General features: G+C 41.3%; 1 protein-coding gene across 2 annotated transcripts; it reads right to left on the bottom strand.

Moving 5' to 3' along the window:
• Positions 1–2,515: 2,515 nt before the first annotated feature.
• Positions 2,516–10,933, bottom strand: Faslg (Fas ligand). 2 transcript variants are annotated; one of them, XM_006979588.4, is made up of 4 exons: positions 10,425–10,924; positions 9,611–9,656; positions 4,671–4,727; positions 2,516–3,678 (listed from the first exon to the last, which is right to left on the bottom strand). In XM_006979588.4, the coding sequence occupies exons 1-4, from the start codon at positions 10,776–10,778 to the stop codon at positions 3,284–3,286; spliced, it is 852 nt and encodes a 283-aa protein (XP_006979650.1). In that variant the 5' UTR covers positions 10,779–10,924; the 3' UTR covers positions 2,516–3,283. The 2 variants fall into 2 exon arrangements, with proteins under 2 accessions (XP_006979650.1, XP_042113830.1); XM_042257896.2 differs by lacking the exons at positions 2,516–3,678; positions 9,611–9,656 and having other exon boundaries at positions 4,674–4,727; positions 10,425–10,933.
• Positions 10,934–11,986: the final 1,053 nt, after the last annotated feature.

Below are 11,986 nucleotides of genomic sequence, written 5' to 3' on the forward strand. Positions count from 1 at the left end.
AAAAGTGATCAGTATACATTGTATACATGCATGAAATGGTCAAAGAATAAAATTAGTCAATAAAAACATTTTTTAAAAAACACTGGTAGAATAAGTGAATGTCATATGCTTACTTTAAATTACCAGAATTTTGAGTGTCTACTCAAGGAGATATTTGTGAGTTTGGAAATGGTGACATCTAATACTCAATCTCACATGTAACTTATACTGTATGTATCATAACTCTCTCTCTTTCTGTCTGTCTCTGTCTCTGTCTCTCTCTTTGCATTTCTCTAACTTTTCAGTGAACCGTGTCTGCACACATTATTGTAGGAATGCCTTGAAGGCAATAAATTACTCTACTTTGGGAGTGGCAAGTGCCCTGGGAAAGCATCCACAGCTAGAATTCATGAGAGCCAAGAAACCTGCTAGAAATAGCACTGCCCATTTATAGAGAAAGGGGATCTCCCTTGACAGTCTTAGAAAATGTAAAAATTAGAGCTCCTATAGAATGTGAGCATGAGGCTCATGTCATTTTATAGAATTAGAAGAATGGGTGACCCTACAGCTCTGAGGAAACCTCTAAACAGGACAGGATGAAAGTCGTATTGCCTTATTCTGAAGATGTATTTTCAGAAGTATGGAGAACTGTGTCACAGTTTGGCAGATCTGGAGGCAGAGGTGAGCAGGTCAGCATTGAGATGATAATCTGCTGCTTTCTAAGTGAACCATAAGGAAGAAGATGCCTGCTTAGCTGCCTATGTGGTCAAGTCTGGTGGGTTTCTAGGTGAACCCTAAAGGTCCCTGGCTCTACCAAAGGCTGGGTCACTTCTCAGCTGGGCTCACTGCTGAGTACAAATACACTAAATGATGTGTTCTACCTCCCATTTTCTAGGTCATTGTAACCTATCACATTAGGTAAGAAAAAGAGCCCCTAAAGTAGAACTTCTACCCAGGCACATTTAAATATATTTAGTTTAACACATGGCCTCTGCATTTCTTTTGATAAGGACCAGAGAATGTCTAAGCCTTAGCCCATGAAGGCGAGCATCTACTTTGGTTTTGAGGGGGCCAGGCTTCCCCTTCCATTTCTCTTCTGAAAGTGTCTCAAAATAAACACTCTTCTGATGATGTCCACAGGAGAGCTCTTTCCTGTTAAGCTGTGGTAAGTCAAAACCTACTTCAGAGAACACAAAGCCACCAGTCTGAGGGGCTTAGAAAAGAATGGGTGTTGTGTGCTGTTAGATGTTAGAAAAAAAAAACCTCAAACTATTGAACTAGAAGTGACTTTTCTGTGTAGGTCTGTGTTGAACTTTGTGTTTAATCATCTTTCGTTAAGAAACAAGGGGGGATCCAATTTTCAATGAATACATTCAGAATTGTTTGGGTTTTAACATTACTTGTGTTTTAAATTAAAGAAAAACAACTTAAAGTTTCTAAAGGTATTGTCAGCATCTCTTCACTGGGATTAATACTATGCTTGATCTTCACCAAAAGGCCAAGAATCAGAACACTTAAAGTACAGTGAGCTCTTAGTATAACCCAAAGGCACCTTTGAGAGATGGATATAAGAAGAAATGACTGTAAATATGACTGGAAAGACAAATCTACAAACAAAAGACCAAATACCTCCCAGACATTCTCCATGAAGGAACCAACCCATCCAAAACAGATGTGAGACAGAAGAGCCTGAAGATGAAAAATTGATACTTTCCAACCTGAGACTTTGGTTTTTGTCCCTGGTTTATTTAGGAAGCATTTGTTGATTCTTTTAAATGACAGATCAGGCTCTGTTGACTTGGCACTTTCCCTTCTCCCTCCCCTATTTAATTCCTAGAAATGTCGGATACATAATAATATCTTTCTTGTATCTAGTGTTAGGCATTGGGGTGTGTTTCAGTTTTCAACTTTTCCTCCTAACTGTGGCTTCAAACCCCCATTGAATCATCTATACAAAGTTCTACTAAACATACACAGGCTCTACTAAAGAGCTTGCACTAATATTACACACATACCAACTCTTTCCTGCACATCAGAAGGTAAGTGATCTATCAGACTGCAAAGTGAGCTAAGAACAAAAACAACAAAAATCAACTCCAGGCTTTTTACTGCAAAGCATGTGCCCTTCCCACTTTGCCATGGTTCTGGCCCCAAAAAAGAGTTGCCATCAAATATGTGGATATTTGGGTCACCTTAACAATGGCCATAATGTTGGTAAACAAAACTCAGGGTAATGCGAGGTCCAGAGGAAAGCAACTAGAGAGAAAAAAAGAGAAACGGACAAAGATGGGAGAATTTGTCACACAGCTCTACTCACCATTGCAAATTCTTCTCAGAATGCTCCAAAGTCATTGTGAATGAGGAAGCCGTGGAGAAAAGAAACAATAAGCACAGCTCACTGACTTCCAGACACTATATCCTTAACGCTTTTCTATATACTACAATATAATTTTTATTTGTCTTTTCTTCATTAAGATGCACAAAATATATAAATACTGGTTGTAGTAAAGGAAATACAGCCTTAGTAGCAATAATAAAAGATTTTTGAAGACTATTAGAGTTTATTGCCAGGAAACATTCAGATATCTACTACCATCAAGTGTAATACATATTTCTAATATGTACTTCATAATGTTCACATTCTATTTATATGACTCACTAGAATCTGTCTGTCTTCCCTCTCATACATACAAACACACAGACACCATTGCACTGGAGGTACACATGCTGTGTAGAGGGTGATTTGTGCCACAAACATCCCTCTTAGTTCCCTGTTAGCATCAAAGGCTGGCTCAGAAAACACTGGTTAAAAGTAAAGATGCTGCCAATAGGAAATTGGCCTCTTTCAGTCTCTAGCTTATCAGTCAAACCTGGCCCCCTTTCCCATCCCTTGTATATTCAGATCACAACTGTGTCTAAAAGACGGTCTCCTCTGAGGTAGCAAGTAGACCCACCCTGAAAGGCGAGTTTAACAGTGTCCTCTTCAATGGCTAAAATGCTCTTGGCCTTTTAACATCAGACAGTTCCATCTCTGTGCCTCTGCATCACCACATGGCAGCCCAAAGCTTTATGTTCCTCAGTCACAGTCCTCCTTCCATCTGGCTCATGATGGAGGCATGAAGGACCACTCCATGGACCTCTGGGAAATGAAGGATAGCTGACCTGTTGACCCTTGTGATCATGAGGTCTTTGTGGCTCATTTTGTCTCAATTAACCTCAATTGGTCTTAAGAAGACTCTCACTCAAGGCAATATTCCCAGTGTCCATAATAAGGAATAATCATAATTCTAAAGTGCTTTTTCTCTTAAAGCTTATATAGGCCAAAAAAGGTCTTAGATTCCTCAAAACTAATCAGAGAGAGTTGAGATACGTTGACATATAAATGGTCAGCCCTCGTAAGATTGAATACTGCTCCCAGATAGCTGCTGTGGGCCCACATCTGGCCAGTAGTGCAGTAGTTCAACTTCTTCTCCTCCATTAGCACCAGTTCCCCTGGATACTTAAAGTTCCTCATGAAGACCTTGTGGTTTAGAGGCTGATTGTTGCAAGAATGACCCCGGAAGTATACTTTGGAATATACAAAGTACAACCCAGTGTCATTGATCACAAGGCCACCTTTCTTATACTTCACTCCAGAGATCAGAGCAGTTCCGTATGTGTCTTCCCATTCCAAAAGGACGGACCTGGAGTTGGGGTTGCCTGTAATAAACCAGAGGGGAACTTTCAGCCAGAAAGTCTCACACATCTCACAAGCTAAGCTTTCAAGGCAAAACTGTGGGCCCTTTCTTAACAAAAGCTCAGAATGTGGCAGCTGATGTAAAACTGGCTGAGGAGTCAAAGCATGGTCCATCACTGAGTTTCTTCAGTACCTTTGTCAAACTGCCCACCCCAATGTAATCATCCATGTGATTGGGACGAATTTAGTTTGGGTCTCTGATCAATCTCAGGGAAGATTGTTAGGATAATTTCAGCTCTCTGGAATAAACATTTTATGATCTAAACTAGTGCCAACACTGCTAGGCTTGAGGAATCCATCCATAAAGGAAAGGATCTCCAGAGTTCCACATCTGGACAAAGTCTCATGATTAAGTGGTCCACTTCCTTGTTTAGTTTGGACGCCTTGGCCTCTTATTTTGGGTTAATCCCCTTTCCTTTTATTCACACAGCATTATGTACCTATACACAAGTACTCAATAAGTGTTTGTGGACCCAGATGAATTTTTCTAGTCTCCAAGTAATTACAGGAGCCATAGTATAACTCTTCTTGTGATATTTACCTGCATTTTTAATGTTTATTTTTCTAATGGAGGTGCCCATAGTATATTGTACTGAACCACTTCTTCATTTTATAATATAGGCTGAAAGCCCACAAATGCCAAGACTATATCCTCTTACTCAAAATAGTGCATCAGTCACCATCTGGTGCTCCTCTTGGACTTATTCACAAGTCCCCTTGTGGACTTTGGAATGGTTGAAAAGAGTGCACATTTTATGGGCAAGATCAAGTCATACACAACTTCATAGCATTAGGATTGTCAGATTAGGGTCATGAGATCCCAGAGACATGAATGATCTTGAGTGGTAAACACAACTGTCAATAATACTTTCCAAGAGTCTACATGGAAATTGAGCAGTGGGTCCACATTTTTCTGAAGACTTTCTGTCCCCACCCAGTCCTTCCAGACACAAACCTGTTAAATGGGCCACACACCTCGGCTCTTTTTTTTCAGAGGGTGAACTGGGGTTCTCTGCATCATAGAGAGATAAAAGAGATGTGAAAATTTTTATGATAGATGTCAACTACTACCTTGATGGGACTCTAAATTCCACCATTTAAATACAAGATTTTCAGAGCATAGGGAGAAATATTCTAGTACACACTCATCAAGAAAATCTAAACTGTTGGACTAATGGGAGTCTATTTCATAGAGAAAGATAGATACACACACACACACACATACACACACACACACACACACACACACACACACACACACACACACACACATATATATATCATGATCAAACATTGTGAATACAAACTTGGCTGCACAAAGTAGCCATTTCAGTTACCCCATTTAGAACTTGCCTTGGCCCTTTTAGTTCAAGAATATTGCACTAATTATAATTGGCAAACAATATCAGAAGCTGACTGACTATAATGGTGGATGCAGTGAACCCCTCAGGCTGACTGTACACCCTGATTCTGCTGACAGAGTCTAGAAAGGACTACTGATTCTACAGTCTATTCCCAAATTGATTATACTAAGACCCCCTCACCAATCATGAGGTTGTCCACAATTTTACTCCATCATGTGGCCTTAGCCTGAGTTCCTCTATTTAAGGCATCAGCTTTACTCCCCCTACTCCATCCCATCGAACACTTACACACAGCATGAGTCCCATGACCTGATTATGCTCCCTTTTTCCCTGCCCCTGGCTTTTGCTCATTCTGTCTTGAACGCCCTTCACCTGAGATCTCCGTGTTAAATTCCTATCAATTCTCTAAGAATCACCTTACACTGCTCTTCCTTTGGGAAGCCCTTCCATGAACCCTTTTGTCAAATATGATCCTTCAACCTTTGAAGCCTAAGATCCCTTTGTCTTTGCCTCTCTTGATAGTTCTGTCTCCTCCTTGCTGGGGCAACTATAAAAATTGTCTTTACTTCCTTCTTGTCCAGGAAAACAGCAGCTCTCTGGAACACTTGATGATCTAAACGCATACTAATGCTGCTGGGCTTTGGGATCCTGGCCACCAAGTCCTTCCCTAATGTCATTTTACTATCTAGTAAAGTCACAAGAGCGTTTAGCATTATTTAGCACAGCATCAGTAAATTAAATTGAAGTCATTAAAACTGACAATATCTTTAAAAAAAAACACTATTTCTCTAACTTCAAATATTTCAGCTAAGGTAGAAATCTAGTACTGAGCTTCGTGAATTCAGCTAACTAATACATTCAGAAATATTTATAGGAAGGTATTTGTCTACCTTAGGCTTAGGACTAGACTATAAAACACACACTGGGTGTGAAAATATCCCAGTCTACTGAGAACCTTAACAATCGTGATCTCTCTAGCACCTAGAACAACCCATCTTGAAAAAGTGTGAGTGAGCAAGATAGGCAAGACTGGACCTCTTGTACACCACAAACCACCTGAGCAGATGACCTGGCTTTCTGCCATGCACTAACAGGAAATGGAGCAAAGAACCACATGTTGCTTATCATTGTATTTCTCATAGAACCTAGTATAATGTTACTCCCATAAAATATACTCCTATAATATCTGCTGGATAGGTCCTTGTATTTATCTAGAAATATAAGGAAAGACTTTTTACTGCCTCAGGTTCTTTGTATGTACAATGTAGAATGCTCTCTTTCTGCTCTATGACCCATATACACAACTCTTCTCTTCAAGAGACTTCTGATCAACCCCATGTGCATCAGCATAAACACTCTTTGTTTTTGGTTTTGGTTTTTGGTTTTTCGAGACAGGGTTTCTCTGTGTCTTTCTCGCCTTTCCTGGATCTTGCTTTGTAGACCAGGCTGGCCTCGAACTCACAGAGATCCGCCTGCCTCTGCCTCCCAAGTGCTGGGATTAAAGGCATGTGCCACCACCGCCCAGCAGCATAAATACTCTTATAAAGGACTTTTCCAGACCACTCTACTTTTGACCACTCCTAGTACTGTTTGAAATTGTATTGTTAGCTTGTTTTTGTTTATCTGCTCCACTGTGGTGTAAGATCCATGAGAACAGGCATCTTTATCTTTATCTCTCTCATTCTCAAACACCAAGCCTCAGCCTCAGTCATAGAAGGTTCTCTAAAAACCTTGTATATTAATGAACTACCCAATAGCTAACCATGTGGATGTAGCAGTATAAAAAGAAACAGGGCTGGCTAGATGGCAGAGGTGCTTGCTGCCAAGCCTGAGGACTGAGTTTGAACCCTAAAACCCACAGGCAGGAGGAGAGAACCAATCCCCATAAGTTGTTCTCTGACTTCCACACACAAGCTGTGGTACACACATAAGCACACATGTATAGAAACGCACAATAAAATAAGCAAATGTTTGAAAAAGCATTTTAAATGGAAGAAAAAAATCTATAATAGCTATAGTATCTCCCAGAAAAGAAAAATCACTTACTATATTGGTTTGTTCTTTTCTTAGAAGTTAAAAAACATGCATATGTACTTCACAATGAGTATTAAACTAAAAATGGCCTTTGATAACTTGTCTATTTACCTAACAATATGAAGTACGCAATATTCATAGCATTAAAAGTTCTACTAGGTGGTCCTATTAGATATTTTAGTTGCTACCCATGATGTTCTTCTATTAATGTGCCATGGTGTATTCAATTCATCTCCTATTCTGAAGGTTAGGTTTCTTCCAAATTGTTGTTTTATAAGAAAGTGGTGGATAGGGCTGGAGAGATGGCTCAGAAGTTAGGAGTACTAGCTGCTCTTCCAGAGGACCCCAGTTCAATTCCCAGCACCCACATGACAGCTCACAACTGTCTTTAACTCCAGTTCCAGGGGATCTGGCACCCTCACTTATATATGCATGCAAAACACCAATGAACATTAAAATAAAAATAAATAAATCTTTTAAAAAAGAAAAAAGCCAGGTGGTGGTGGTGGTGGTGTATACTTTAAAGAAAGGAAGGAAGGAAGGAAGGAAGGAAGGAAGGAAGGAAGGAAGGAAGGAAGGAAGGAAGGAGAAGAAAGAGAGAGGGAGGGAGGCAGGGAGGGAGGGAGGGAGGGAGGGAGGGAGGGAGGGAGGAAGGAAGGAAGGAAGAAAGAAAGAAAGAAAGAAAGAAAGAAAGAAAGAAAGAAAGAAAGAAAGAAAGAAAGAAAGAAAGAAAGAAAAAGAAAGGATGGAAGGAAGGGATGAACACTATATATATAAATTTTTATCTATACCTCCAACTATTTTCCTAAGAGAATCTTATAGTGATGAGATTACAAGGCAGACTAATAGTTCAAGCCTTTAGAACAAGCTTTCCTAGTGTTTTTCAGGATACCTACAGCAATTTCCATGCATGCTGGATGAAACTTGTGGCAGATATGGCCCTTTTATTCTCTCATGTATTTGAAAATCTTTGTTTTCTTATTTTTGTGAATTTGATGGAAGAAATAAATATTCCTTTCTTTAATCAGCTCCTCTGAGTAGTACAGTTACTCTTTTGACTTTCTTGTGACTGTTTATCAATTTCTGGCCATCTACATTGATATAAAGAAGACAACAATTGGGGTAGGTAGAGCTGACTCATCTGTCCATTTGACTTTTATTCACTAAAATGACTTCATGGAGTGGGTGAGGCAGGGTGATCAACACCTGTACACAAGCCATGTTCCACTGACTTTCAAAGTGATTTCACTTTAGAAATCCTGAGAGGTTTCATTTTTCTAACAAGACATTTCCACTGTGCCTCTGTAATCTGGGCTATCTGGTACTTGGAGACTTGAATGCAGGGCTGAAAACCAGAGCACACCATGGTGGCCTCTGCAAGAGCTTATATCCTCAGGCAGGAGCTGACTGGTCACTCTCTGAATATGAAACCAGCTCTCCTTAATAGATGGCCACTGTTGCCTGTTGCCTTGCAGATGCCTTCAAATTTATTAGGATAAAGCTGCCCTATTGCTTTTGCAAAGGCAACTTTTTGTATCATTTCAGGGCCATTATTGAGAGGTGAGAGTTTCTCTATGAATCAGAAAGCCCTATAGGTAACAAGGCACAGAGGGGGATGGCTATTCTCCTGGACCCAGTTTCATACCAGGAGGATTGGGCATTGCATCTAATTGGTCCAGTATTTTGTATCTCTTCTGGAAAATGGAAAATAGACCACTTTCTCTATAAACTCCTTTTCAAATTCATGAACCTGACTCTGAGACAAGCAAAGCAGATCCTGAAATCTCTGTTCAACCTCCTGAAACCATGGGGTTTTATGTTCAAGCTAGTTATTTTCCTCTTAGCCTGGATTTAATATATATGTGTGAAGGGGGTGCTTTATCATCAAACTCATCAAGGGCATCTGAAGTCCTCTGTGGGAAAGATGTACAGTCCTGTGAACAATGGCTAAACTCTTCCCCAAGCTTTGCGTGATATCAGAAGAAACACACTAATGAAAGCAATTCGTTTACTTCTTAAAATTGTTTTTGTATCTTACAAAATATTTAAAAAATACAGCTTAATTCTTGAGTAGTCACTTTTAGTTTAAAAAGAAGAGAGGACATCCTAAGAAACATCTGTGTCTGCCTCTACTCCCCTTCTGTCCCGAGGAGTCACAGTCACCACTATGTGAGATGGGACCAAGATACCCAGGGAAGGAGCCAGGGGAAAATGTCCAGGGCTATCTATTTATGTGTCTCTTTCCAAAGTCAAGCCCAAATTCATTTGCATTATATGCAGTGTTCATTGAGATACACGACTATTGAGCAATAAACTGCATCCAGTATTTTTGTGTAGTTCACAGAACCAGACTGAATGCAGAGTCAAAGTTCCCCTAGATCTCTTGCCTAGGAATCCTAAGCCTGAGAACGGAGCAGACTCCCAGGCATCCTCCCAAAATTGTTCAGTGTTGAGGACCACTTTGGGGAACTCAAAAGACACACATAAAAGTACTTACGCATTTGCTTTTCAAAAGATGATGCTTTGAGGCTTTGGTTGGTGAACTAGTGAAAGAGAAAGATTCATACAATAAATGTGGAGTTATTTAAGGCAAGCAGGCAGAAAAATCCCCATCAGTCCCTAGAAAGAGAACTCAGATCCTTTGGATCCCGCCTGACTTAGACTCGGGATACACAATGGTATTTGGAGCAGTACTAAGACTTCCAAGTCTTTTCAAACAGATTTAGTCTACACTTCAAAGCAAGATTCAGAATTGATTTTTCCCCTTGAATTGCTAATTACGAAGCTGTGGAAGCTCAATACACTCTTGACAACTGAGAAAGGAATAACTACTTGCCTCAGATTCTCTAAAAGATGGAAAATATTCCCTTTGACCAGTGGCTCTCAACCTTCCTAATGGTGTGACCTTTTAATACAGTTCCTCATGCTGTGGTGACCCCAAACATAAAATTATTTCATTGTTACTCCATAACTGTAAGTTTGCTACTGTCATGAACCATAATGTCAAGATCTGATATCCAAGATATCTGATTTGCAACCCCTGTGAAAGAGTCAGTCAACCACCCCGAGGGGTCGCGACCCACAGGTTGAGAACCTCTGCCTCTAAGGCCGTGAGCCTGTTTCTCCAACTATAGACTAGAAATACTATAACAACCCTTTCCTAAAACGGAGGGGATTAAAAAGATCTTTACCACTGAAACAAAACAAAAACAAAAACAAACAAACAAAAACCCCACATCACTGCAAGCAACACAATGGCCCACATGCAGCAAAGGGACTTGGGGCCTTATTAATCCACGTGCCAGGCTTACCTCACGGAGTTCTGCCAGCTCCTTCTGCAGATGGAAGAGCTGATACATTCCTAACCCCAATCCAACCAAAGCCACCAGAACCATGAAAAATACCACTGGTAGCCATAGGTCTGGGTTGTAGTCAATCCTCTTCTTTAGAGGGGGCAGTGGTGGCAGAGGTGGGGGTGGTGGTGGTGGTGGTTGTGATGGAGGTGGTAGCGGTGACGGAGGTGGCGGTGGTGGTCTCCTCTGGTCTGGTCTTCCAGGCACAGAGGATGGACAGGGGAAAACTGACCCTGGAGGAGCCCAAGGAGAAGCGGCACTGCTGTCCACCCAATAAATTTGGGGACACGGATAATTCACGGGCTGCTGCATGGCACCCAGCCCCGGGGAAGGCTTGTCTTCTTTCAATCTTGCGGAGACTCTTGGAAGTGTGAAGGGCAGGACTCCTGACGCGGACTGTTCCAGAGAAGGTGAGTTCTCTATTTATAAAGTTTCCATAATCAAGGGAAACACCTCTCTCCCTTTGCGTCTCTGTGACACACCCACTCACTTTGCATCGACGCTGAGAAGCTTCAAAAAGCTCTCAGCAACCCCAGGAAGTCTCCGCCCACAAATTTCTGACGAAAAGTCTTCGAAATTCCAATGGGCGTTTCGGTGCGGCCTGAGAAGGCTGAGAAGTACCTGCCTGAGGTTCCATTCAGCAAGTCAGCCCCGGATTCACCTTGAGGGCATTAGCTGTTCCTGAGCTGCAAGGAATGAATGTCCTGTGTGGCGTTTTGGTGCTGATGCTCTGGGCAAAGACCGTGGAGTTTGGCTAGAGAAGCTATCTCCACATCTTAGCTTTTGCGTGGGTTATTTAATCCCCTGCTGCTGTCCCTTCCCTCAACCGAATACTGCCTCCCATAGCCTTGCAGATCACCTTCATTTCATAGTTGAGAGGGTAAAACCTGCCCCACCCGTTCCACAGATTAGATCAGAGATTGCAAACCACGGGCCTATGTGTCTTGTGGTACCAACAGTGTTTTTTCTTTCAATAATTGCCGCCTTTCAAAATTGGGATCACACACCTTAAAACTACATACTTCGATTCTCTTTGAAAACAGTGGAATATTAGACACCCCAGCCATCTCTGAATGCTAGTCAGCTGCCACCCCGAATTGTCGCAGTTGTTCCCAGCTGCCCTGCCCCCACTGTGCCTCCTATCCCACTTCCCGTGAGAAGTGGCCTTCCAAGCCTCTACAGTCATTTATCTTTGCAATCCCTGTTATGGTCACCAGATGAAACTTGACGTGCCTAACTCAGAAGCGTTCCGGATAAGCAACAAGTAATTTTTATGGCAACTGTGCCTTAACCATCCCATAGAACATACCAAAACTTCATTCAACAATTACAGGAAATTGAACTCAGTATCTTATGCCTTTCTAAAACTGCCCCTTCTGCCTGGATTGACTTCCCTCTTCTGGACACACACACACACACACACACACACACACACACACACACACACACACCATTTACATCTAATAAGCTCTAGGAACTCAGCCTTGGTTCCCCTCATTTTCCCATATAAACTGTGTAAA

This window comes from Peromyscus maniculatus, chromosome 11, assembly GCF_049852395.1.
Source record: "Peromyscus maniculatus bairdii isolate BWxNUB_F1_BW_parent chromosome 11, HU_Pman_BW_mat_3.1, whole genome shotgun sequence".
Classification (NCBI taxonomy): domain Eukaryota; kingdom Metazoa; phylum Chordata; class Mammalia; order Rodentia; family Cricetidae; genus Peromyscus; species Peromyscus maniculatus.